Below are 27820 nucleotides of genomic sequence, written 5' to 3' on the forward strand. Positions count from 1 at the left end.
AGCGCCTCCTCTGGTCAGTCAGGGCGCCTGTTCAGGGGGAGGGGGAACTGGGGGGAGTAACATGACCCTCCCCCGTGCTACATCCCCCTGGTGAAACGCTCACTGTCAGGTGAAAAGAAGCAGCTGGCGACTCTACATGTATCGGAGGAGACATGTGGTAGTCTGCAGCCCTTCCCGAATTGGCAGGGAGGGTGGAGCAGCGACCGGGATGGCTTGTAAGAGTGGGGTATTTGGCCTGATACAAGAGGGGAGAAAAAAAAGGGGGGGGGCCTTAAGGTACGTCTAACTCTATCTTAACTGCAACATTGGCAAGTTTATGATGATAAATGAAGTAAATGAACGCATCCAGAGGAGAGTGTTCTTAACGGTGAGCAATTGATTTTACACCAAAGATTTGACAATTCATGATTTGTCTAGCCGTCTACCATTTGATCGCCCTACTTTCCATACCTGTGCTCAGCCAGCCCCTTTTCAATCAATGATTTCTCTACAGTTTTGTGCTACGGAATCTTTCCAGTCTGTAATAGTTGAGGTATTTCATGTCCACAAGTCAACGATGTGCTGCATCATTCACTGAGTTTCAAATGCCCTTACCCATCTGCTGAACACTGTGGTGAAGTTCCTGTCAAGAAAAGAGCAGGACAAGTAGCGGCACACTTTAATTTTGCCGGCTTCCCAAAATTGTGTGAGGTGGCGGACATTTCCCATATCAGGATTCAAGTACCCGTACAATATGAAGATCAATTTTATAACAGAAAATATCAACATTCAATCAATATCCAGCTAGTTTGCAATCATTAAAATAAAATAAGAGGTAGCCTATAATCTTTTCCTCCTCTGACCAATTTGGTTTTCTTGTCTTCTCTTTCATTTTTTTTTACTATAGGCCATCTTTATGAAGCAATAACAGGTATCACAAGGGTGAGGGCAACAGAACAAATGGTTTCCATGGAAACTGCACTGCTGTAAAATCTCTTTCAGTGCAGTAAATACCTTAAATTTTTTCCTTAACAAAGGAAACTTTTTAAGGGATTTTGTGCAACACCCTTAAGTAAGTCCCTCAGCTAAGGAGAAATTAAACCTTAAGTGTCATACTTAAGCCGAAAACGTAAGGTGTTTTGTGCAACCGGCCCCTGGAATTCTGTGTAGTGTCACCATCGTTTGACACCTGATTTAGCAGGATAGAAAAAGCAAAGGGGAGGGGGGGGAAAGTAAAAACAGGATTAGTGGGGATGAGAAAGAATGAGGAGATTGTACAAAAAGGGAGGGTGGAGTGAAGTGAGAGGAAGTTGGAGAAAAGTGGAAAGGAGATGAGATGAAGATGGAAGGAGAGGAGAGGAAAAGAGGGGTGAGAGGAGGAGCATGGAGCACAGGCAAGAGTAGATAACAGCCGTACCCAGAGTCACACAGCAATGATGTCACTTCATACTGGCACCGGTGGATAGAGAGATTAGCCATTTGATATTTTCCTTTATTTTAGTCCCAGTTTCATCCTCCCATCTGACCCATCTAGTTTATTAGGATCAGTGACATTCAGACTCTCTCCTCTCCTCTCCTCTCCTGTCCTCCCATCTTCAATCCCGTCCCTCTCACTTCCCTCCAACCTACCAATTTATTCCCCAATGGGGGTCAGTGCTATCCCCCTCCCCAGTTTATATAACAGCTCCATTATTGGTTGAGACCAAACGCACCCCTCAATCTGTTGATGAGCCCTCATTCAAAGAAATTGAATTATATTGAGACAAGACGGTGTCCTTGAGCATGGGTGCAGATAACAGATTGGAGTTAATTAAAGATGACCTCATCGCTAAAAATGGACACTGTGTGCCTCCGTCAGGAGCCTTGCCATCAGCAGATTGCATGCAGGGGGCCAAGAGATTTCTGCATTTCCACTCCCTTTTTCCTCTCTCATTCTGTGTGCCACACATGTTAGTCTACACTCACCGGCCACTTTATTAGGCACACCCGTCCAACTGCTCATTAACGCAAATTTCTAATCAGCCAATCACATGGCAGCAACTCAATGCATTTAGGCATGTAGACATGGTCCAGATGATCTGCTGCAGTTCAAACCAAGCATCAGAATGGGGAAGAAAGGTGATTTAAGTGACTTTGAACCGTGACATGGTTGTTGGTGCCAGACGGGCTGGTCTGAGTATTTCAGAAACTGCTGATCTACTGGGATTTTCACGCACAACCATCTCAAGGGTTTACAGAGAATGGTCCGAAAAAGAGAAAATATCCAGTGAGCGGCAGTTCTGTGGGCGAAAATGCCTTGTTGATGCCAGAGGTCAGAGGAGAATGGCCAGACTGGTTCGAGCTGATAGAAAAGCAACAGTAACTCAAATAACCACTCATTACAACCGAGGTATGCAGAAGAGCATCTCTGAACGCACAACACGTCGAACCTTGAGGCAGATGGACTACAGCAGCAGAAGACCACACCGGGTGCCACTCCTGTCAGCTAAGAACAGGAAACTGAGGCTACAATTCGCACAGGCTCACCAAAATTGGACAATAGAAGATTGGAAAAACGTTGCCTGGTCTGATGAGTCTCGATTTCTGCTGCGACATTCGGATGGTAGGGTCAGAATTTGGCGTCAACAACATGAAAGCATGGATCCATCCTGCCTTGTATCAACGGTTCAGGCTGGTGGTGGTGGGGTAATGGTGTGGGGGATATTTTCTTGGCACACTTTGGGCCCCTTAGTACCAATTGAGCATCGTGTCAACACCACAGCCTACCTGAGTATTGTTGCGGACCATGTCCATCCCTTTATGACCACAGTGTTCCCATCTTCTGATGGCTACTTCCAGCAGGATAACGCGCCATGTCATAAAGCTCGAATCATCTCAGACTGGTTTCTTGAACATGACAATGAGTTCACTGTACTCAAATGGCCTCCACAGTCACCAGATCTCAATCCAATAGAGCACCTTTGGGATGTGGTGGACCTGGAGATTCGCATCATGGATGTGCAGCCGACAAATCTGGACCAAACTCTCTGAGGAATGTTTCCAGTACCTTGTTGAATCTATGCCACGAAGGATTAAGGCAGTTCTGAAGGCAAAAGGGGGTCCAACCCGGTACTAGCAAGGTGTACCTAATAAAGTGGCCAGTGAGTGTATATCTCTTTTTTACGTATAGACTTTGCTGCTGTCATCCTCGCTCCTTCTCTCTCACTTCTCTTAATAACCCTGTCTCTAACTTTCCTCTTCATGAAGACATAGACACACAAATGTTCTGGCACCTCTACCATTGTGTGATGATGTGTGCCACAAATTTAACTGAGATATTAGAGGGATTAGTTTTCAAAGTTAAAGGCAATAATGAAAAAAATGATGCTTTTCCTATTCAAGTATACCGATGAGATCATCGTCTCGCTTTAGGCTTTGACTTGAAAACATTGGATCTTGGCCATCGTTTAATTAGGTAGCAGCCAGAAAAGTGTTTAAAGTCATGTGAGTGCTGAGTTAAAATAAGAATTGACAAGAGTTAAAATTAGAATTGACAATAGTACTGAGCCAATAGTGTTGTATCAAATATGAAAACTCAAACATCGATTTGCATGCGGGTCATGCAAACACTCATAACAGTTTCAATTAAGATTTCCTCATTATAGTGTGGTTCTCTACATTAACATAAAGGACCAGTTAACAGTAATGGCAATACATGCTGCATGACTGATGAAGTTTTGCTTACTTCACTGGGCTTTTTTAATAGAACTACCAAGACGGTCATTATGACTGTTTCGGATTTTTAAAGTTTGATAACTTTTTGAAGAAAAAAAAAGATACAGACTTGTCCAGCCAGTTTGAGTCCTACTAGCCCATATATTTGGGACAGATGTGTAATGATGATGCCTACTCAATAGTCTGATAACAGTCAAACTGAGTGACCTACACTCCCTGAATTCTCCTGAAGTTGCATATATATGCATTTAAAATTAGTTTTAGATCAATTACACAAAAAACGTTATGATAAGATCTACCTAAAACGAGTGTGATCATGCGCGTGATCGTGTGCGTCATGTCACTATTTATGATGTGTTTTGGTCACATCATTTCCTTCGTGAAGTTCATTGTTCTATCCTAGACAAAAACTAGCGTTCTCCAGTGCAGAGAAATAGTCTAAATTTGGTTTTTGATTATTGCCAACATGTCTGGTTACAGACGCCATATTAAAGTTGTTAAAATGTTAATTTTGGTGTCAGTTAGTTTCTTAACAGACATACTAACATATGTAATGCATTAATATCTCAATTGGGTATTTATCTTGACAGAATATAAAGTGTAAAAACCGTGGCGGTCAAAATGACCGCCCACGGTTGTTCCAGTAGTTTTTAAGTTCTGGTCGTTGTTTGGGACTATTTCAATATTTATTTTCAGTTCTTTTGTTACATTTCACGTTTTATAGGCCTTGTTACGTTTGTTAGATTAGTAATATGTGTTTTCCGTTTTGTTTTTCAGGTAATATTTTCACTTTTTCAATTTTGCTATTCAAGTTTGACCATGACTCTCTGAAGTTTGATTTGTTTAAAAATAGTATTATAGTTGCTAAAATGTTAATTTTGGTGTCAGTCATTTCCTAACAGACATACTAACATATGCAGTGCATTAATATCTCAACTTGGTATTTGTTTTAACAGAATTTAGAATTTAAAATCCAGCTGTCATTTTGACCACCCATGGTCATTATAGGTAGGAGTGAAATCCTGGTTGTTCTAGTGTTAAGAAATATTACAATAATTGCCCAGAAACTTTGCCACCTTAATCTTGTTAGATGTACAGTGCCTTGCAAAAGTATTCAACCCGCTTGACAGTCATCACTAATTTCTGGATTATAAAAGATACTCACACATCTGTTCCTGAACAATATTATTTCTGTGAACCCATAAGCTCTCACATTATGTTCCCAAAGCCAAAATAAGTTGTTTTGCGACTTTTTGTAAATTAAATACTAAAATATAGTGCATTCATAAATATTCAACTCCCACATATCAATATTTTTTAGAGTACCCTTTTGCTGCAATAATAGCCATGATTCTCGTGGTTAGGTAAGTATGTACGAGCTTTGCAAATTTTGACTTGGCCACTCAAAAACATTCACCTTTTTATTGCTGAGCCATGCCATTGTTGCTTTAGCCTTCTGCTTAGGATCGTTGTCTTGCAGGAAGGTGCACCTTCTGCCAAGCTTCAATTTTATGGCAGACTGCAACAGGTTTTCTTCCAATATTTCCCTGTATTTAGTTCCATCCATTCTTCCCTTAATTTGAACAAGGTTCCCAGTGTCTGCAGATGAAAAGCAACCCCATAATGTTATGCTGCCACTGCCATGCTTCACTGTAGGGAGGGTGTTTTTTAGGGCATGAGCAGTGTTGGGTTTGCACCACACATAACACTTTGAGTTTTGGCCAAAAAGCTCAACGTTTGTCTCATCTGACCACAAAACCTTTACCCACATCCTAACTGGGTCTCTCTCGTGCTTGGTAGCAAACTCTAAGGGTGCGTTTATATACATAGTTTTAAGCAACGGCTTCTTTCTTGCCACCCTCCCTTACAGGCCAGATTCATGGAGAGCCTGTCACATGGTGACTCATGCACATTTACTCCAGTTTCAGCCACTGACCTCTGGAGCTCCTTCAAAGTGATCGCAGGATCAGCTGTGACTTTCCTCACCAGCTCATGTCTTGCTCGGGCACTTAGGTTTGAGGGACAGTCTGTCCTACAAAGCGTCTGGGTGGTGTGATACGGCTTCCACTTTCTGACAATGGATCCACCAGTGTTCCGCTGGACATCCAAACACTTGGATATTGTTTTGTATCCCTTTCCCGCCTTCTGCATTTTAATCACTTTGTCTCTTACTTCAGTATTTTGCACCTTTGTCTTCATTTTCTAATGGAGTTCACGCCCAGTTAATGAACCTTACACAGAGTGCTTTTTATACCTATAAACGAGACCGTTACTTTAATATCTTATAGGTGCACACTAATTGTGTCCAATTGCGTTACCCTGAGTTTGTTTTAGGAATAATTTTCATTTGTGTAAACTTGGATCTTTCAGAGCACAAGAGGTTCAATACTTATGCAAGCGCTATATTTTAGTTTTTAATTTATTAATAAAAGGTCTGTGAAACATAACTTATTTTGGCTTTGGGAACATGCTGTTAGAGCTTGTGGTTTCACAAAAGTAATATTGTTCAGGAACAGATGTCTGAGTATCTTTTATAATCCAGAAATTAGTGATGACTGTCAAGGGGGTTGAATACTTTTGCAAGGAACTGTAACTGACTTCAGTGAGGCCTAATGGCATGTGGGTGCCATGCCATGTTGTACAGACCGCTGCCGACTCTGAGTAATTGCTCCTATTACCTAAATCACACAGGAAAACAGCCACAGGGTCCATGTTGTCTGAAATCCTTAGTCAGTGGCCCGGGCTGCTCATATTGAGTGTCAGCCTCTAGTTTCCCAATACAGCAGCACCTTGCAGTTGTCTGGCTACACCCAAGTCTTGTCCCATTCCTTTTTTAAGCAGAAAAAATATTCGACTTGTTCTGTTGTTTCATTATAGACACATTGGGGGCATTGGGATGTCTCTAAGTAAAGGTCAAGTAAGAATTCAACTTATACATAAGCGACTTTGAGTATTAGAAAAGCGCTATATAAGTTGAATTCTTATCATTCTTATCATGTATAAGTTGAATTCTTATCAGCTAAGCATTCAACTTATACATTAAGTGACTTTGAGTATTAGAAAAGTGCTATATACGTTTAATTTATTATTATTATTATTACATGGTGCGTGCATGTCGGACAATTTGGTACAATACAATGTGTCCAGTCTCTTGATGTCATTCTTTGGGGATTGATACAAATCATAGTTGTTGTTGGTTTTTTTTTTTTTTTTGGGGGGGGGGGGGTTACTGCATGAATCTAACACAAAGATTGCCAGGTCCAGCTGAAAATGTTTTCATTCCACAATTTAACTTGCTCATGTTGTGTCACTTTTTTGTCATTTGTGATACTGGGCTATACAAAAGAAATTGACTTTTTTATGCAAGAAGTACATTTTCTAGCCCAGAATTAGAATGGCCCAAGAGTTTTTGAATCATTCCTAGGCAACATGTTAGGAGTAAGTCAAGCAGATGTAAAGACACGACAACATGTATAGATGTGTGCCATCTTATATCTGCCAGTGGAAGAGTTAACACAAAGCCGGGGAACTGAGAATTACTCAAAACATTAATATTTAATGATTAAAAATGGAGACTTGTTCTCATGTTAAACTTTTTGTTTGAAGAAAGGAAAAAGCAAGGAGCTTTTTTTCCCCCTTTGGTTTTTGCCATTACTTCATATTTATTTCTTTGGCAACAGCAGCCAACAAAAAATAATACAGTATGTAGCAAAATAGTATTTATTTCTAACAAATTACAAAATGACTTTGTAAAATGACGTCAGATATGTCCTCAGGGAAGTTGGAAAAAAACTGATAATAACCGTTTTGCCAATGTATCTGCTCAACCTATTTACATTGTTTCGATCACATATGTTACATTAGCTCCTAGTGTTACATCATATCTTTGATTATAACATTACCTGCATGAATACTCAATTATGATGAGCCAGAGGGCTTCAGATTAATTTCAGATAACCATGAGACTCTAGCAATGTGAACTTATTTACGTTTTAAATTAAGGCACTATTGGTGAAAGTGCTTCATTGAGCCATCAGTGGATTCTCTCACTGTGTGACTTTGCACAGAGGTAGATAGATTAAAAAGTGTAACAAGTTATTCTGTTAAGCAAAAATCTTAGTTGAAACAGGACAGAGATAAAAAAAAAAGCTATGTGCGGTGTATAGATGCAACTTCCATTCTATTATCGCACCAGTCCATTGACAGGTGTCAAATATATAACTACAAGTGATATTCGACTGTAAATGAGTGAATTCAATGTTGCAAAGGGTTAGGTATTGTGTTAGTCTGGCGTGGAAGAATGAGTCGAGAGGCAGAGATCTCTTTTTAATTGCAACTCCCGTGCCCCATACCAGTGTTGTAATCGAGTCACTAAACCTTGAGCTTAAGTTGAGTCTCGAGTCCCCAGTGTTCAAGTCCGAGTCCAAGTCTCCAAAGAAGAGTCCAAGCCGAGTCTAAGTCAAGTCCCCATTGCCTGAGTCTGAGTCCAAGTCCGAGTCATCAAGGTTGAGTCAGTCAAGTTTCAAGATGGGCTCCAGTGCTCCACTCTGGCACCGTAAAAAAGCTGACATACAAATGATAAAGGTCTACATTAAACAAAAATGACACAGCTGTCACCATTTCAAAGGGAGTTTATTTACTTTGTGACACAATAGCCAAACAAAAAACTAACAACAACAAAAAACAGTCTTTATCACTTAACAAGTCCAAGTCCTCATCTCCAACTTCCGAGTCCGAATGCAGTCAATGCTCAAATCCAAGTCCGAGTCATCAGTGCTCAAGTCCAAGTCAAGTCGCAAGTCCTGAAAATCAGGACTCAAGTAGGACTCGAGTCCGAGTCTGATGACTGGACTCGAGTACCACAACACTGCCCATACACCGCACAGCCCCAGGGGTGCTCTTTTATTTACACACTGGCCCTAACTGATAACGTCATAACATTTCCCCACAGTCCTATGGCCTGTCAGTCATTAACAGTCCTCTATCCAGTCCAAGTCAAACCCCCAAACAACAACACATTCCAACATGGACAGAACACCCAAAAAAAACATATCTAATACAATCAACAACAATCCCAACTCGAATATTAACAGTCCTATGAGTCTCAAGGAAGGTTGAATCAGTTCATCTGGATATAATATTTATTGACAGATATGTTGCATCATTCAGCTAAGTGACATCTTCAGTCTAAACTGACTTCAGGTATCCCCACCCCTTATAAACAATACAGTACAATACAGTTGCCTAACGGCTGAAAGCAATGACCACTTCAGTCATTATTAGTCTCCGGGCCTCTCATCCACATGACATATTACAGCGTGACCGGCATGTAGACCACAGTGAGCTAACTCCACTAGTTAAATCAGCTGTTTATATTCACACAACCTGTCATAGGTTTGCCCTCTACAATATCTCCTTTATCCCCAACAGAACCCCTCTGTTCAATGACTTCATCACAGAGCACAAACTGGACTATTTATGTCTCATGGAAACCTGGCAGTGACTTTCTACAGCTAAATTCAGTAACCACCAGGATTTGTTTACATATACAAACCTCGGTCTTAGGGCAGAGGAGGTGGCCTCACGATTATAGTATAAAACTAACATCACTCTCTCTAACTGATCAATCTTCATTTGAACTGCTGGCTGTTAAGCTCTTTGGACCTACACCCATCATTATTGCTGTTCTGTACAGACCACATAAGGCACTGATTATTTTTATCATTGAACTCTCAACAGTTTTAACCCCCCTTAGTGCAATGTCACAAATATTATCTTAATGGGGGATTTAAATGTTCATTTTGATAACACTGACAATATATTCACTAAAGATGTTAAAGCAATGTTAGATTGGTTTGATTTAACGCAATATGTCATCTTTACAACCCACACCAGAGGTCATACCCTTGACTTAGTTTGCGGTTTTGGCATTCCACCATATAACATCACTTCTCCTCTACTACCCATCTCTGACCATATAGCTGTGTTAATCAGCACCAATTTACTGCTCAGTGAATCAAGGGTGCATTGTACCATATCATACTGCAACATTAGATATATGAATCCAGATGATCTCAGCAGTTTAATTACCTCAAACCCCATTCCTGCTCCTACCTCCTCACTCCATGATCTTATGGACTACTACAATAATATTTTTATCTTCTGCACTTGATACTTTAGCCCCCTTGAAAACACAGGTTGTCTCACTCCCTATCGCTCCCTATTCTAGTTCAAACACCCACCCTCGTACTGCATGCATTTGCCAACTGTATCTCTCCGGCCGGCTTTCTCGAAGGAGATGCCTCGCCACCTCCGTGACAAGGCAAATCCAGGCCGAACCACTGCTTTTTCCGATACACACAGAGACGCATTCATGTGACGAACACAAGCCGACTCCGCCCCCCTCCTGAAGACAGCATTGCCAATTATTGCTGCTTCATCGAATCCGGCCAAAGTTGGATCTGGCGAGACTGAAGCACGAACCCCGGTCCCCAGTGGGCAACTGCATCAACACAAAACCAATGCTTAGACCGCTACACCACTGCAGACCCCTCTCTTCCCCACAGTTAATAGGTTACTAAATCTACCTGAAAGCAATGTGAACAGTAACCTTTCTAATGAATAATGCTTTGCTTTTTTGAAGTTTTTCAGCTCCAAAATTAGTACCATTCATGAGTAGCTGGCCTCCGCTAACATCACAATGATTTATCATCAGAAAGCACCATGAACTCTCCCCATCCACTGTCCTATTGGACTTCAGTCTTCCAACTGAAAATCACATTTTTGAAAGTATTACTAAGTCCAGCACCTCCACATGTTACCTGGATCCAGTTCCCACAACCCTACTTAAAACATGCCTGCCCTGGGCATCCAGGTAGCGTAGCAGTCTATTCCGTTGCCTACCAACATGGAGATCGCCAGTTCGAATCCCCGTGTTACCTCCGGCTTGGTCGAGCATCCCTACTGACACAATTGGCCGTGTCTGCGGGTGGGAAGCCGGATGTGGGTATGTGTCCTGGTAGCTGCACTAGCGCCTCCTCTGGTTGGTTGGGGCGCCTGTTCTGGGGGCAGGGGGAACTGGGGGGAATAGCGTGATCCTCCCACGCACTATGTCCCCCTGTTGAAACTCCTGAAAAGAAGTGGCTGGTGACTCCACATCTGTCAGAGGAGGCATGTGGTAGTGTGCAGCCCTTCCCAGATCGCCAGAGGGGGTGGAGAAGCGACCAGGATGGCTCAGAAGAGTGGAGTTATTGGATAGATACAATTGGGGAGAAAAAGCAGGGGAAATAGAAGAAAAAAAAACCGAAAAGAAAACATGCCTGCCCTCTTATCATCTCCCTGATAACCTCCACATCAACTCCTGTCTGTCCACTGGTACAGTTCCCCCTTCACTGAAGGTTGCTCTAATCAGACCAATGCTGAAAAGACTGAAATTAGACTCTACTGGCCAAAATGAATACAGGCCTACTTCCAATTTACCATTCATCGCCAAAATCCTTTTGAGAGGGTAGTTCTGTCTCAACTCCAGATCTACCTTGACAACAACAACAACAATAATAATAAACATTTTATTTAAAGGTGCCTTTCATGACACTCAAGGTCACCTTACATAAAATATAATAAAACAAAGCAGCAAAAAAATTAGTGCAATCAACAATAAACGCACAATAAGCAATAAATCATGCATCAGCAGGAGTTAAAAAAAAGGATGAATTTGAAGCTGTTAATGCTGTTAAAGCGTGTATGCTAGTTTAAAAAGTTGAGTTTTATGAGCAGTTTGGAATTCTGTAATGGATTCCAGTAAGCAGATATGACAGACAATGTCGTTCCAGAGTTTGGGTGCAGCATAGGCGAAAGCCCTGGCACCCATTGTGCCGAGGTCAATGATGTTTGAATTTGGCTGTAGAAAGTCATTCTGTGACTGCCAAGTTTCTGTGAGACATAAATAGTCCATTTTGCACTCTGTGATGAAGTCATTGGCCAGACGGGCTTTGTTGGTGATAGATCAGATATTGTAGAGGGCAAACTTATGGAAGGAGGTTGTGCACGTATAACAGCTGATTTAACTAGCGGAGTTAGCACACTGTGGTCTACATGTGGTCTACAGTAAAACAGTACTGTGGGGTACCACCGTAAGTGGAAATGGAGGTTCCAGGAGGGAAGCATTGAATGTAAACAGTCAGTCATGTGAAGAAGACTGTAGAGAATGCTGCAGGTTGGCCACTAGCATTCGGCTACCCAGCCTGTTGGGGTGGAGTCCGTCAGTTCTGAAGAGGGAGAAATTATCCCAAAACAGATTAAAATTGTCAATAAAACTTATATTGTAAACTCAGCAGACAGAGATGAGATACGTGTGCAGGCCGAAGATTCTACTGAAATGCCCTACTCCGCGAGCCAGTATCAGAATAGGACCTGAAATAAAAACAGACTTTCCACAAGTACTTAAAAAGCAAATAAAAATTGAGTAGCCAATTTGAAATAACCTAAATCAAAGATATGACTTAACATATTGTATATCACACACACACACACACACACACAAACAGACACACAAAAAGGGAGGGGGTGTCAGGACCATTATTTGGGGCTGTTTAGTGCTCTATATCAGGAGGCTGCTTTTTATTCCCCTTCCTACAACCTCTGGTCTCCAGCTCCATCTTCCATACCTCGTATGAGGTCATGGCAGTCTCCTCACAGTACCCGTTGTCATAATAGACATCGTGGCTAAAAGTTTTTCTGTCCTTGTGGCACTTACTGCATGTGAGTCACCCATGCAAAGGGAGCCATCATTTTCCGCTGAAAATCAGGCTCCATGTCTGAAAAAAAACAGTAATTTATATTGTATTATATATTATATATTATATTGACAGTAATTTATATGACATATGGTAAAGCACACTAGTAATTGGGCTTATTGGGCACTGAATTTTCCTTGTTAATCTGTGACTTTCATTTGACTTCATCCAACTAGTTTATCATTAATTTATGTTTCTAAACAACATAGTATATGTTATGTTGCTTAGAAGCATAAATTAATGATAAACTAGTTAATGTTGCTTAGAAACATAAATCAATGATAAACTAGTTAGATGGAGTATTATGGTATATAGTTATATGGTAATGATGAAATGAACATTCAACATGTTTTATGTCAATAGTTACATGTTATTTTATATTTTGATGCAGATTATTGATGTGTTACAATGTTCAGAGACAAATTAATAAAATATTAACATCAAGGTGTATTGATGCATGCTCAATAATTCAGGTAAGGAAATCACAGAAAGTTGAATCAGTTCATCTGGACACAATGTTTATTAATAAATGTTGTGTCCAGATGAACTGATTCAACTTTCTGTGACATTAACATATTGATATAACTTGTATTGGGAGGATCACAGATGCAGTATAACTCAAGCTATTAACTACTGAGTTTGAATCATCATAAAATAAGCTAAAGTCTGTGCTGATGCCCAAACAAAATAAATCAGAATAGAGTCTAACTTAATCAGCTACTAAAATACAGAAAAAAGAAGCCTTTTTTTTTTTAATTAATTGGTTGGCTAGCTAAAACCAAGCAAGAACAAGCTAAAAGTACACTTGAAGGAGCTAGCTCAAATCCAAATTTTCAAAGTGGTTAACTAATATTATTATAACGTTATAGTATTATTTGATATGTAACGTTACTTCATAACAGTGCTAATTTTAATACCTGAATGATCTTACCTTAGCTAACTTCTTGAAAGGTTGCTCTTTCAATAAAAAGATTTTTCACTGATGTTTTTTTTAGGACTCCTGTAAATTCTGCTAGCTCGTTAATTGGTTTTCAGTTAAAACTGGGCAGTGACATTGACATGCTTACTGTAGAGGAATGATGAATTTTGGTTGCCGAAATTGTAGAACTCTGGTAAAAGTGAGCTACTTTGATTGGATAGAAGATTTGTAGAAGACAGGGGCATGTTGATTGGCTCTTGAAGTCAGGGCTTTTGCACCACAGGGAGGACCACCACGCTGCCTCAGTTATTTCTGTGAAAGGTCAAATTATTCATTCATGCAGTTCTTTTTCCTCGTCTCTGCAACTGTTTCATGACAGCCCCTTGTGACCTGCTGGCGAGACACAAACCCTGTGTTTTTAAGTTGGCCCATGTATCATAAACTAAAAAAAAAAAAACTAAGCTGCTCTTAACCTCTCGTAGAAATCCTAATATTTGAGGGCTTTTAAACTGTTTCGAGAGCCCCTTCTTTTTTCCACCCCCCCCCCCACGAGCACATAAAACTAAAGTTGTTTGTTTCTAAATGAACAAGTGTGAGTCGCTCTTTTTTCCTATAAGCTAACATGAAAGATGTCTGTGAATGTTCTCATTCATCCAGGTCATGGTTATCCAAAAGAGTTGAATCAAGTGCAACTGGACTTGGTATATATCCGTGAAGACATTTCGCCTCTCATCCAAGAGGCTTCCTCAGTTCGTGCCTTTCTGACTAGACCAAGCTAGTCTGACTGGCTGGTGATGAGACTCAGAATTTATCTCTCAAAGTCGTTGTCAGAGCTATTGATATGCGTGGCTCTTTGTGATCCGATGTTTACCAACGCCCGTCACTAACAGAGCCATAGATATGAGTGGCTCTTTTGTGTACCAATGTTTGGCCGCGCTCATCGTTATCGGAGCTATTGATATGTGTGGCTCTCCCTGAACTCCTTCAGAGGAACACCTCTCATCACCAGCCAGTCAGACTAGCTTGGTCTAGTCAGAAAGGCACGAACTGAGGAAGTCTCTTGGATGAGAGGCGAAACGTCTTCACAAATATATACCAAGTCCAGTTGCACTTGATTCAACTCTTTTGGATAACATGAAAGATATTTCACAACTTGTGTAGTTGTGCTTTGTGAGAAGCCAGTGCACTCAGTGATATATTGTTGTAACAGTACCCATAAAGGAAAGAAATTTTGTTTTCCTACAGATGTATAATGTACCATGTAGGGGCTCCTGCCAAAAAAAAGTCATATTCAATTTTGCTGCAGGCTGCGTGTTGTTGAAGTAGCTCCCACTAAACCAAGGTGAAACTCAGAATGGCTAAACCACTGGAGTAAAATGACACAGTTATAGGAGGAGGGGATTTCCCTTAAGGAAATATAGAAATTCATTCATGACTTGTATGTTCATATTTGGGACTGACAAAACTGATGAGACATGTAAGCCAAAGCCAGCTTTGCATTTTTTTGCTTGACTTTGAGGAAAAGGGTTTGAATAAAATTTGCACAAGTCCCAATTTTTACACACATAAAAAAGTGTGCATAGTATGTCAATAGTATGGTCAATCCAAGTAGGCCTTTTGCAAGAAAGTTAATCATCTTCCTCTCGTTTTCTTTTTGTCTTCTGTTCTCTGCACTAGGTGAAGTCCTGAGCTTGGTGGACGACCTGTTTTCTGGTTTGGGTTCATCTTGTGTAGTTGCAGGGAAGCGGAATGGAGACCATCCTCATTCTGTGTTGTATTCAGTGGTCTTCAAGTGCCTGGAACCTGATAGTCTCTACAAGTAAGCTTGTTCATGCCCTTTAGTTAATCTAGTTTTTCATCAGTCACTTGAACACTGATTGATTGATTGATTGATTGATTGATTGATTGATTGATTGATTGATTGATTGATTGATTGATTGATTGATTGATTGATTGATTGATTGATTGATTGGTTGGTTGGTTGGTTGGTTGGTTGGTTGGTTGGTTGGTTGGTTGGTTGGTTGGTTGGTTCATTGATTTACTGATTGATTGTTTGATTATGTTACCTTGTTCATTCTATAAATAAAGGCAATGTCATAAATTGTGGTCTGATTTTGCAAATTTAGCAGTAATCAAGCATAAGAAAGTTGAAGTTAAACATTTGATTAAAACAATGCTTGGCAGGTTTTTGTCGTTTTGCAAACTGCAATGAATTGTCATTTAAAATAAAACAAAGGACATAACTAAGTGAATAAACCAAACTGCCTGTGTAAATCGACTATCTCATGCAATAGTATGTCCTACTCACCTCTTCTGTGGTGTTTTTCTTTGTAAGAGTCAAAATTTATTGCCATCAAATTGACATCATCCTTTATGAATTCCGTATTTCCCATTACCATAAAAAAGACCTCTTATTAAATAATAAATTGTGACCATGTTTGCATCTCACCTAAACAACGATGACTGGGCAAATATCAGTAATACTAAATCCTCCCCCTGGGTGTCTGTAATTCCCACTGGAAATGTTATTTTCTTTTAGGAGCTGCACATTCTTACCTACTCCTGAATACAGATAACCCAAGCTAACCAAGAAAGCATATTTGACTCTCACTTTTGCAGAATGGGTGGATGTTACTGTTCTTCCTTGTATTTTTAGGTCATTATATATTTTTTCACATCAGAAATTTAACCATGGTGAACACAGTAAAGAGGCAGAGGAGCCACTGCCCAGTATTGTCAGTTTGCTGGAGGTCATACAGATATTTCATGTGCCATTCCAACTGTCACTGTAACACATGCCTGGCTGGGTGGCTGCTGTTTTGGTTGTTATTGAATGGGTCTGTCATGGTAAGTGGTCATTTAAGTAACACATCATGTTCCATGTTGTCACAAACCTTCTCTGTTGATCTCAGCCTTCTCTCTTCTGTTCTCTTTTCCCCATTTGCTTATTTATTTACTTGTTTTTTTATTTAATTTTCCCCTTTTCTTTTGTTCATTTAATGTATGCTTGTTACTTGTTTACTTCGTTATCTTTGTTATAGTTTAATTTAATTCATGTTATTTTGGGTGGCATGTCAGGCTGGGCGAAAGTGTGGTGGGGGATTTTGTATGGATGGGTCTCCGGGGAGGGTGGGGGGCAGTGGGTGGGTGTAGTTGTGGTCGATTGTTTGCCCTATTGATTGTATTGGTTTGTGTTTGAAAATTGAAAATAACGGGGTTCCTACGCAGTATGGAAAAGTATGAAATTTGATTTTAGTAATTTCCAGGTCTGGATAACTATGGAAAAAATAAAAGAAAGTATGGAAAAATATTTGTGTTTCCAGACTATTGCCCCTATTCTGTTTTATAAAATATAAAATTCAGGATTTCTAAGAATAAATTGATCATACAAGCAGGGTGTTTTCATGGCGTTTGGAGCAGGCAGCCAGTGCAGCCAAAATGTTTACCACTGTGTGAGAGAGCACGGGACTGTGTGAGAGCAACGACCAGGACGGCTCTGAAGAGTGGGGTAATTGGCCGGGTACAATTGGGGAGAAAAGGGGCGGGGGGGGTAAAAAAAAAAAGATTAGCTGCAAGATGGCAGATGGTTCACATGCTTAAATCTCCATTATATTTTCCCAGTTGAAAAAAAACAAAATCTTCTCAAATAAGATCTGTGTTTCAAATGGGTTAGCTCACCTACCAGTTTTGATCTAAGAGTCAAATGCTGACTTATTTGCTGAAGAAATGTGCTCAAAAAATAATGATGGAAACTATCAAATCTGCTGTGGCGACCGATGAGAAACAGGGAACAAGCTGAAAGAAGAAGAAGAAGAATTTGCTCAAAAAATGCTGGCTGACTGGGCCACCTTACTGGAAAGTTGTGGTCACTCTTGACAGGTTAGCATCTCGTTAGCAATAGGTTCCTTTTGCATAAATTACTGCTTTAAATTTCATGTGTAGGCTATCAAAAAATAGCATTTAATTCGGGAAAAAAACAGTCCGTGGCTTTTCCCTGTGATAATCACAGATCTTTTTATTAATGTTAACTTTTTACCAAATGTAAGAATAGAAAAGGGTGTGGGACAATGAACAACCTACCATCTTGTGACTATTGTATCTGATTTGATTTGATATATTTTTATTTTGAACATAAACATAGATCAACAACAAAAGAAAAACAGATAAAAATAATAATAAAATGAAATTAACAATAAACCCATACAACAAACCTATAAAAAAATTCTCATAAACAACACAGGTTAAATTTTACAAATTAGAAAAGGAATAAGAGGAAGTATAGACTTATTTATTCCTACCCCTTCTCTTCTATTCAATTTACTCATAATTTTTATTGTATGTACAATTTATAAGCAATTATCCCAATTCTATTTACAACCGAAATATCAACCAGTGTCAATAACATAAAACTTATCAACAGTTATCACAACCCTTCCTCATCCCTATACCTCTTAAAAATAATTTGTTGTACATCTTGAACTGAATAATGTTTGTACTTTGCTTGAGTTCCACATCCAAACCATTCCACAAATTCACCCCACAGACTGAAATACACATACTCTTCATAGTTTTACAGAGTTTCTTTAAATTAAACTTTCCTCTCAAATTATAACCCCCTCTCTGCTGAAGAACATTTTTATATATAGTGGTAATAAATTATTTCTTGCTTCATACATTATTTGTGCTGTGTTAAATTCTGTGAGATCCATGAACTTCAAGGCATGTGACTTTAAAAACTTCAGTTTTAGTGTGGTTGTGAAATCCTACATTGTTAATTATCCTTATGGCCCTTTCTTGCAGTATGCATAATGGATGTAGGGTGCTTTTGTAGGTGTTATGTCATACCTCCACACAGTAATTCAGATATGGCAATACTAATTAATAATATAGTGTGTACAATGCTTTATGATCCAGAATGTGCCTCATTTTTCCCAGGACTCTACAGCTCCTTGCCAACTTTGCTCGCACATTTTTATTTTATTTTATTTATTTTTTTTTTTGAGGTTTCCAGCAGATTTTGTGGTCTATTATCACACCTAGAAATTTACTTTCATATACTCTTTCTTCATTGACATTGTCTCTTATCGCTTGTACGTGAGTGTTTATTTTACAGTTTCCAAACAACACAGTAATTGTTTTGTTCAAATATAATTATTTGTTTATGTCAAACCGCCTTTTTAATTTTCTCATTTTTGTTGTGATCGCCTCCAAAATCTGTTTTAAATTCTCCCCAGAACAGAAAATATTGGTGTTGCACACAAATGAGACAAATTTCAATATTTTTGATATGCTACATTTTTCATTTATGTATAGAATAAGCAATTTTGGGCCCAATACTGACCCCTGAGGGACACCACAATTAATATCCATGGATGTTGATTTATGCTCACTTATCTTGCCTGTTTCTTAAATAGCTTCTCAACCAATTCAGCACAACTCATCTGATACCATACCATTCCAATTTATCAAGTAATATATTGTGATCAGTTGTATCGGAAGCTTGTTTTTAAATCTATAAATAGTCCTACTGCATATGTCTTTTTGTCTATACAATTAATAATTTCTTCTATTAATTCAATTAGCCCCGGAGATGTTGATCTGTTTGTTCTGAAACCATACTGGCTGTCAGTCAGTGACTTGTGCTTCCCAATGAATTTTTCCAGTCTGTCAGTAAAGAGTTTTTCCAATATCTCACAGAATTGGGAAAATAAAGAAACAGGCATGTAGTCTGTGAAGTGGTGTCTGTCCCCAGTTTTATGTAATAATATAACTTTTGGAATTTTCATAGTGCTTGGAAATTTATCTGTTTGAAATAACAAGTTACAGATGTGAGTTAGAGGTTTTGCAATACCATAGCTGACTTTATTGGCTATTGTCATATCAATTTCATTCCAATCAGTGGACGTTTTGTTCTTACATTTGCTTAAATTATCCATGATTTCCTTTTCTTCTACTGCTCTAACAAAAATTTAACTCAGATTTATATCTCCATAGTCATCATCAGTCCCCTCTTTGGTTGTTTCTGGGTCATTGATTTTTTTTCCCCACATTTACAACAAACTTATTAGAATCACTAACCACATCATCCATATTATTTATGGTCATCGCTATTGATAAATTAGTGGGCAACTTGAGTCTCTAGATCCATTTCTAATCTGATTGATACATTCCATATACCTTTAATGTTGTTATTATTCTCGAATATTTTATTATAGTATTCCTTCATACATAACCTCATAATATAAGTTAACTTATTTTTATACTTTTTATGTCTTTTCTTTTTAGAGTTTCTTTTTGCAGGCATTTTGCAATCCCTTAGTGATCCATGGACTATCGGTTTTTTTTTTCTACTGTATTGTTTTATCGGGCAACTTTTGTCATAGAATAATTTGAATATATTTAAGAATGTTTTATATGCTTTGTTGATATCTTCTTCGTATTTAATTCTCCAATTTTGTGTTAGTAATTTTTTTCTAAATGCATCCATGGATTCTTCTGTCCTTACTCATTTGTATTTCAAGCTACTTGTATCCTTATCCTTATAGTTACTGTTACAGACTGCAAAATCTGGTAGATGGTCCCTGGTGCCTTTTATTACTCACTGTATTGTCTTCCATAACATTGTGAATATATTAGCTATTAGTGTGGCACAGTGTGATGTCTAGTGATTTTGGATATAAGCTCATGCTGTACATTGCATTGATCAGCTCTTCTGTCATTTTATGCTTATTAGGATTTAACAGATTATACTGAAATCCCCACAAATGAACATAACCTTTTCAATTGTTTTAGCAAAAATATATTCCATCCAGTCCTTGAATATTTCAATATTAGATCCCGGTGTTCTACATACACAGCTCACAATTATATTTTTATTTTTTCCATATAGATTTCTATTGTAATCCATTCTAGCATGTCATCAACTGCTGTTGTCATGCTTTCCACCAGCTTATAATTGAAGCTTTTATCCACATACAAAGCCAAACCCCTCCATTCTGGTTCTTCCTGTTCATATAAGTCAATGTGTATCTGTTAAAGTCCACACCCTTCTCAAGGCTGAGCCAAATATGTGATATAGTTATTATATTGAATGGTTTCTTGAAGTGAATTAAATATTATTTGATATTTTGGAAGTTGGATAATTAACATTTTAAGATCACACTCAACCTTCAGGTTAAACTGATCATCTGTGTAGTAACAGCAATTGTTGATATTACTGAAGAAATTATTTCCGGATCAATATCATTTTGCATATCTTGTGATTTATGCTCAGAATATTCAAAAGTTTTCAATCCCGTTTATCATATTCTGTAATACTTGTTGTTTGCTGTTCATCATTATCTCCAGATGGGGATGAATGACATTCTTTCAGATCTTGTCATGGTTATATGTAGTGTATTTATTTAGTCACTCTTTAAGTTTTTACATTACCTTGTTGTATTGTTCTTTTGGACTCACTGGCATTTGTTCAATTCCTCCATGTCCCTGATGACCAGCACTTCAGCCTCTTCTGTTGTTCTGTTCAAAATCTAACCACAAAAACACATCAGAATAAGCAAATCATTTCCTTCATTTTATGACATTGCCCCTTTTTTAAACTACTTAAACATAAACATGCAAACAACCTATTGATATATCTCTGGAGCAGGGGGGTTAATACATCAAGTTTTTTTTTTTTTTTTTTTACAAAACTCTGGATAGCTGTATATTACTTCTTGTGTATTAACATCAGTCCATTGACACCACATTGTGTTTAATCAGGTCCTTCGTACAAGTTAGCTGACACGTGTTTTATTTAATGGAAAACCTATTGTAATAGTTTACAATAGTTTTTAGCAGACATTAAAAAAGTGTTCTCAAATGGTCTGAAAATTTATCAAAATCACAAACTGACTTCTGTCATTATTGTGTTTTTCTATCATTCCCAGGTTTTCACTCAATGCGGTGGATAGCCGAGGCAGTCACTCTGAGTCAAGCTTTGTCTCTGTGCGAACATCCTGTCCAATGGTGGATGATAGCCGGGCAGAAGGTAATCTGTCCACCTTACTTTTTCTGTCACTTTTTCTGTGGATATTGTTTCAACCTTTTTTTCCCCCTGTCCTACCTTTCACATATTTCAGACCATAGTATATCAGGAGATATTGAAAGCCTTTTGAACACTTATTACATACATCCATTATCTCTTAATGTTTTTAGGTTCACTCACTCACTTATTAACATACCCACAATTACATAAATTGGATTAGTTAGTCAATCTCTGGGGGAAAGACAGAGACATTAGATAGATAGATAGATAGATAGATAGATAGATAGATAGATAGATAGATAGATAGATAGATAGATAGATAGATAGATAGATAGATAGATAGATAGATAGATAGATAGATAGATAGATAGATAGATAGATAGATAGATAGATAGATAGATGATAGATTTTCCAGTGACTCAAGTCAATTCTTTATGAGACAGTACAAGTCTGTTTCATGCCATAAGCAATCATCAGCTGTCAATAAATCTACATGAGAAAGAACTTATCATTTACTGCCTCATCATGCACATCACATGCACAACATCCAATGGGGAAGGTAGAGGTGCAACATTCATGTCATCCTCTCAAAAAACAAAGCATATTCAACCAGTAGTAAAATGTGCAATCTATGTCTAACTGAAAAATATTTTATCATTTGCAAACCAGAAATGTCCACATTGAATAACAGGAATGAATTGGCCAGCCGTTGCAGACAGATATAAGCACCTATTTTGTAATTATAAATAAATCATGCCAATACACAAATACCCCCCCCCCCCATTGGACCATTAACGATCACGTATTTTGAGTTTTTGAATGTCGTACCTCTTCCTTCCCCATTGGACATTGTGTAGGTGATGTGCATGGCATGAAACAGGCTTGTACTGTCTCATGAAGAATTGACTCGGCTCACAGTAAAATATATATATATATATATATATATATATATACATACATATATTTTATTGTATTTATTTATTTATTTATTTTTTACTGATGAGTAATAGTCGATTGAAGCAATGACGTCTGTATTGTGTACTGTATTGATGGAGAAATCGGTGTTCTCCTGCTCACAAAGTCTTTACCACAGCTCCTACATATCACAGAATGCATTGCTACATGGTAACTTTTGTATTGTTGTCCATAAAATCCTCTCCACTATTGTTGTAGGACATCGATTCCACCATCAGAAACATAGCTTATTCAAGAGAACATGGATGTGTTTTTTTTTTTTTTAACAGCATATTTAGAGTAGATTAGAGTATTAGAAACCCTGCTAGGCTCTAGTTTTTCTGGCCACCAAGTGACATCAGTGAGGTGGCCAGAAGAAAAGAGATGCAGAAATGATCGGGAATAACTGCAGGTGTTTTTCATGTGCTATCCTTGTTGCAGATAGACAGAGATAAGGTTGAAAATCAGTGACTTTTCCCTTTACCTTCACTCAAACTTCACTGAAGCCACCTGTATCCTGCTCTTTTTTCTTCACTTGCCTATCTGTCTCCATTGTTTCCTTCTTTAAATGGTCAATGGACTGAATTTACATGTACCCTGGCCTCGTCGAATGACAGATGCTAAGTAGGTATGGGCTTGGCTAGTACTTGGATGAGAGACCTCCTGGGAAAACTGAGTGGCTGCTGAAAGTGGTGTTGTTGGGCCAGTAGGGGGCAGTGTTTCCTCTGGGTCTAATTTTTTTTTTAAATCCCAATACCCTAGTGGAGTGATGGGAACACTGTGCTGTAGGAGATGCTGTCCTTTGGATGAGATGTTAAACTGAGGTCCTGACTCACTGTGGTCATTAAAGATCCCATGGCACTTACCATAAAAAGTAGGGGGTCCCCTGGTGTCCTGCAAAACTCCCAACCTTGTTTTCTCCCTCCGGCCACCTAATCATCCCCCCTGTAATTCACTCAATGTAATCCATTATTTGTATAGCACTTTACTAGTCTACTGACTATTCAATGCGTTCACAATGTATGCCTCACATACACCCATTAACACACTGATGGTGGAGGCTGCCATGCAAGGCACCAACCTGCTCATCAGGAGCAGTTAGGAGTTCAAGGACACCTCAACATGCTCTCTGGAGGAGCCAGGGATCAAACCAGCAACCTTCCATTTAGTAAAAGACCTGCTCTACTTTGTGAGCCATGCTGCCCCCATCTTTGGGTCATTCTAAGCATTTCTCTCCATTGGCCTTGTTATTCTTATCAGTCTCCCTCTCTTTTTAGTATCTGTATTTATTTCTTCATTTTCCCCCCCCAGAATTTGAGCATGATCTGATAATTTTCATTGCATGGGAAATATTGAATGGTTTTTGACTGATTTTTATATGGATTTAAGTTCCATTTTATTTGAATGCACAATTACTTTTCTTGACGTATTATCTTCTCTTTTGTTTGTGTACTATTCCCTATATCCCAGAAAGTGGAATCAGTTTATCTGGACATGTTTATTGGGAGAAACATTTTGTCATTCATCTACGTGGCTTCTTCTGTCTCAACTGACTGCAGGTATCCCCCAACCTTATAAACGTCACAGTTGCATAATGACCGAACCAACGTTTGGTTTCATATGCAAATTGCTGTGACCATTAACTTGAGTTACAATGGCCAAGTGTACTATTCACACAAGATTGGGGAATAGTTGCAATCACAGCATTGTAAGATGGCGACAGAAGTACTCTTAGCCCCCCCCCCCCCCATTCAGGGATGGTCGTTCCCTCTTCACATAGATGGCCTCTCTGACTCCGCGCTCAAACCAGTGCACATCCTCATCCTATGCCCTATAAATAACTGTTCCTTCTCAGTCTCTCTCTTTTCGTCTTACACTCTGCAGAAATAGCTGACAAGGTGTACAATTTGTACAATGGCTACACCAGCGGCAAGGAGCAGCAAACAGCCTACAATACACTGATGGAGATCCCTGCTCCTCTGCTCTATCGCGTTCAACACCACTACAACTCCCACTATGAGAAGTTCGGAGACTTTGTCTGGCGCAGTGAAGATGAGCTTGGACCCAGGTGAAAATATTTGTACAGCTCCCGCTCTCTCACTCACTCACTCTCTCTCTCTCTCTCTCTCTCTCTCTCTCTCTCTCTCTCCCGCTCTCTCTCTCTCTCTCTCTCTCTCTATATATATATATATATATATATATAAAACTTTGTTAAAAGAAACACTCAATGGTATGAAAGTGCTCAACAAATAAGGAGCAAAATAATATATACACACCATTAAATGTGCTGTGTGCTGATTCCCCCGTTATGTTGGTGGTTGTCAGTCCACTACTATTACTGCTACTTGTCTTCAAATATATTTGGGTTTGAGGCATTTTTGATTTAAAAAAAACAAAACAAAAATTTTAGAAAGAAAGTCATTGCATGGATATGGTAACTAAAATGTGTTAAGTGTTTTAACATATGGATTTGTATGTTTTGTTTTTTTCATAACCATAACCTTTTTATTCATTGTCCAGAATCAGGTTTACAGCTGTAGACGGGCAGTGACGTGCATGCAGTCACACATACAAACATAAATTAATACGGAAACAAATATGGCCACGTGCAAAGCCACACATTCACACTCTCTCTCTCTCTCTCTCTCTCTCTCTCTCTCTCTCTCTCTCTCTCTCTCTCTCTCTCTCTCTCTCTCTCTCTCTCTCTCTCTCTCTCTCTCTCTCTCTCTCTCGCTCTCGCTCTTGCTCTCAAACACACAAAGACACCCTGGTCAGCAGTAAGTCTGGACAGCAAAATATTGGTTTAGACTTTCATAGCAAATCCTTGCCCAGCAAAACCAAAAGAGTCTGTCTGTGCCGTACAGGACAGGGGGTTGCCATATTGGCATAAGAGTAATCATGATGAGGTTGTTCCATTGGAGTTCCATCTTATATGGACACAAATATCATAAGGACATAAATCTCATGAATGGAGTCGCATGGCTTTATCATGTATTTTCATTTACTTGAAGTTCGTCACATGTTTTTATTTCCTCTCATTTACATTTTTATTTATGTTTTACCAAGTTGGTGACTTGACAGAAGAACAAGCCTAGTCTACGAAGTCTACAAATTATTGCCCAGTTTTTCTAAAGTAAAATGCTCCCTGGACTTGCAGCTTTCTATTTCATATTGAATAATGATTGCCCTTGTGTGGGATCAGACTTTGTTCATAAAACCCACCTTGTCAGTTAGCTGCATAGATCTAGATCCTCCATGAATTGTTAAAAGGACTTCTGGAACATCGGGGACAACTGCTGTTGTTCCCTTTTGCAATAAGCAATTTACTGTAAACCAGCAACACACCAGCTGATTTAAGAATGATTTTTACCCTTACTTAGCCATGATGACTGACTTCCAAGAATGTGGAGGGTCTGCACCAGTCTGTGCAAATAGGGCAACGCCACAAAGACATGCCACACTTAATCATGTAGATGGTGAGGTTTTAAGGTTCAAATCACTTGCTTCCCGTTTGAGCCTTCAACCAGTCAGAGCTACCATGATTATATCAAACACGTTTTGTTTTTAAAAATGAAATAGAGACCAGTCTGAACTCATTGGCAAGTGTGTCCATCTCCATGACTGCAGTTCTAACCAGTGTGTTTGTCTACGACTGAAATTCGCAGAAGTCAACAATTGATTGTGCAATATGGAGAATTTTCTCAGTTGATTAGGACTTTAAAAGTCAACTAGTGTGTTCCCAGCTTCACTATGTCCCTAGACCCCTAGACACCACACTATTGCCTTTCAGAGGTATTATTCTGGTGAACAGGTCCAAACACTGAGGATCAATCAATCAATCAATCAATCAATCAATCAATCTATCTATCTATCTATCTATCTATCTATCTATCTATCTATCTATCTATCTATCTATCTATCTATCTATCTATCTATCTATCTATCTATCTATCTATCTATCTATCTATCTGTCTGTCTATCTATCACTGACTGCCTGATTAAATGTCTGTTGGTCTTTTTGTCTTCATATATCCTTTATGTTTTTCTTCAATTAATGTGCTTTTCTTTAGGTCATTCCTAAATGTGATTGTGACGATATGAACTAAATAACTTGGCCAGTAAACTGTTCTTACAGTTTAAAGCTAAAGAGTCAAAACATATAATGCTGGTGGTATCTGACTATGGTTGACTTTTTGTAAGCAGTACCTAAATGGTAGCATTATGCATGCTCAATAATTCAGGTAAGGAAATCACAGAAAGGTGAATCAGTTAATCTGGACAAAATCTTTATATGGAGAAACATTTATTCACACATTTAAGTGACCTGTTAAGTCTCAAATGACTGAAGGTTTCCCCACCCTTATAAACAATATAGTGACCAAAAACAACGATTAGTTTCAAATGTAAATTGCTGTGACCATTAACTAGATTTACAATGGCAATGTGTACTATTCACAGAGGATTGGGGAATAGTTGCAATCACAGCACAGTAATATGGTGACAGATGTACTCTTAGTACAGTCGGTTCAGGGATGGTCGATCCTTCTTCACATAGATGGCCTCTTTAACTCTCCGTTCAAACCAGTGTTCCTCCCTATCATGGATGTGCATGTCCTCATCCTTTGAAAGAGTGGCCACGGTCCTGTAGATGGGTGTAGACTGCCTGACGCATTAGCTCTTCTGTGTTGTGCTGAGGGGGGGGCTAAGAGTACATCTATCACAATCTTAAAATGCTGTGATTGAAACTATTCCTTCCCTAATCCTCTGTGAAGAGTAGTCATGTCAAGTCAAGTCCATTTTATTTGTATGGCCCAATATCACAAATTACAAATTTGTCTCAGGGGACTTTACAGCAGCACAACATCCTGTCCTTAGACCCTCACATTGGATAAGGAACAATTCAATAAAAAAAAAAATTAGCAGGGATAAAAAATAGGAAGAAACCTCAGGGAGAGCAACAGAGGAGTGATCTCTCTCCCTAGACGAACAACGTGCAATGGATGTTGTGTTTACACAATTTACAGAACACAACTTTGAAAGAGGATAACAGGATTATAATGGAATTATAAAATATATGAAGACTATGATGAGGAGAATGCCAAGCAGTATTCAGACCTCACGCGAACAGCTCAGGACTCGAACCACGTGACCAGCATCATGTAGACATTTTTTTTTAAATAGTCACATCTGAGTGAGAGAAGGATATAACATTAAAGCGGGATAACAAAATTAAATGGATTTGTAAGATATATAAAAAAATGTGATGAGGGGGATGCCGAACAGTAACCAGATGGTGACCACCATCACCATGGAGACGTGGGAGGTGGACAGACTGAACGTGGACCCAAGGGAGACACATCACACCATACATACACACAGAAGAAGAGAAAGAAGAAGACATCATTCAGAGAGAGAGAAAAGACATGTGAGAGA

At 38.8% G+C, this 27820-nt stretch overlaps 1 protein-coding gene across 1 annotated transcript in view; it reads left to right on the forward strand.

Annotated features, from left to right (window-relative positions):
• LOC130121572 (astrotactin-2) overlaps nt 1-27820 on the forward strand; it is a 570216-nt gene that overhangs the window by 538260 nt on the left and 4136 nt on the right. Inside the window, exons 21-23 of the mRNA XM_056290419.1 lie at nt 15085-15226; nt 21336-21436; nt 24272-24455. Of these exons, the coding sequence (XP_056146394.1) occupies nt 15085-15226; nt 21336-21436; nt 24272-24455 (427 nt within the window). The remainder of the gene's footprint in view (nt 1-15084; nt 15227-21335; nt 21437-24271; nt 24456-27820) is intronic.

This window comes from Lampris incognitus, chromosome 12 (genome assembly GCF_029633865.1).
Source record: "Lampris incognitus isolate fLamInc1 chromosome 12, fLamInc1.hap2, whole genome shotgun sequence".
Lineage (NCBI taxonomy): Eukaryota > Metazoa > Chordata > Actinopteri > Lampriformes > Lampridae > Lampris > Lampris incognitus.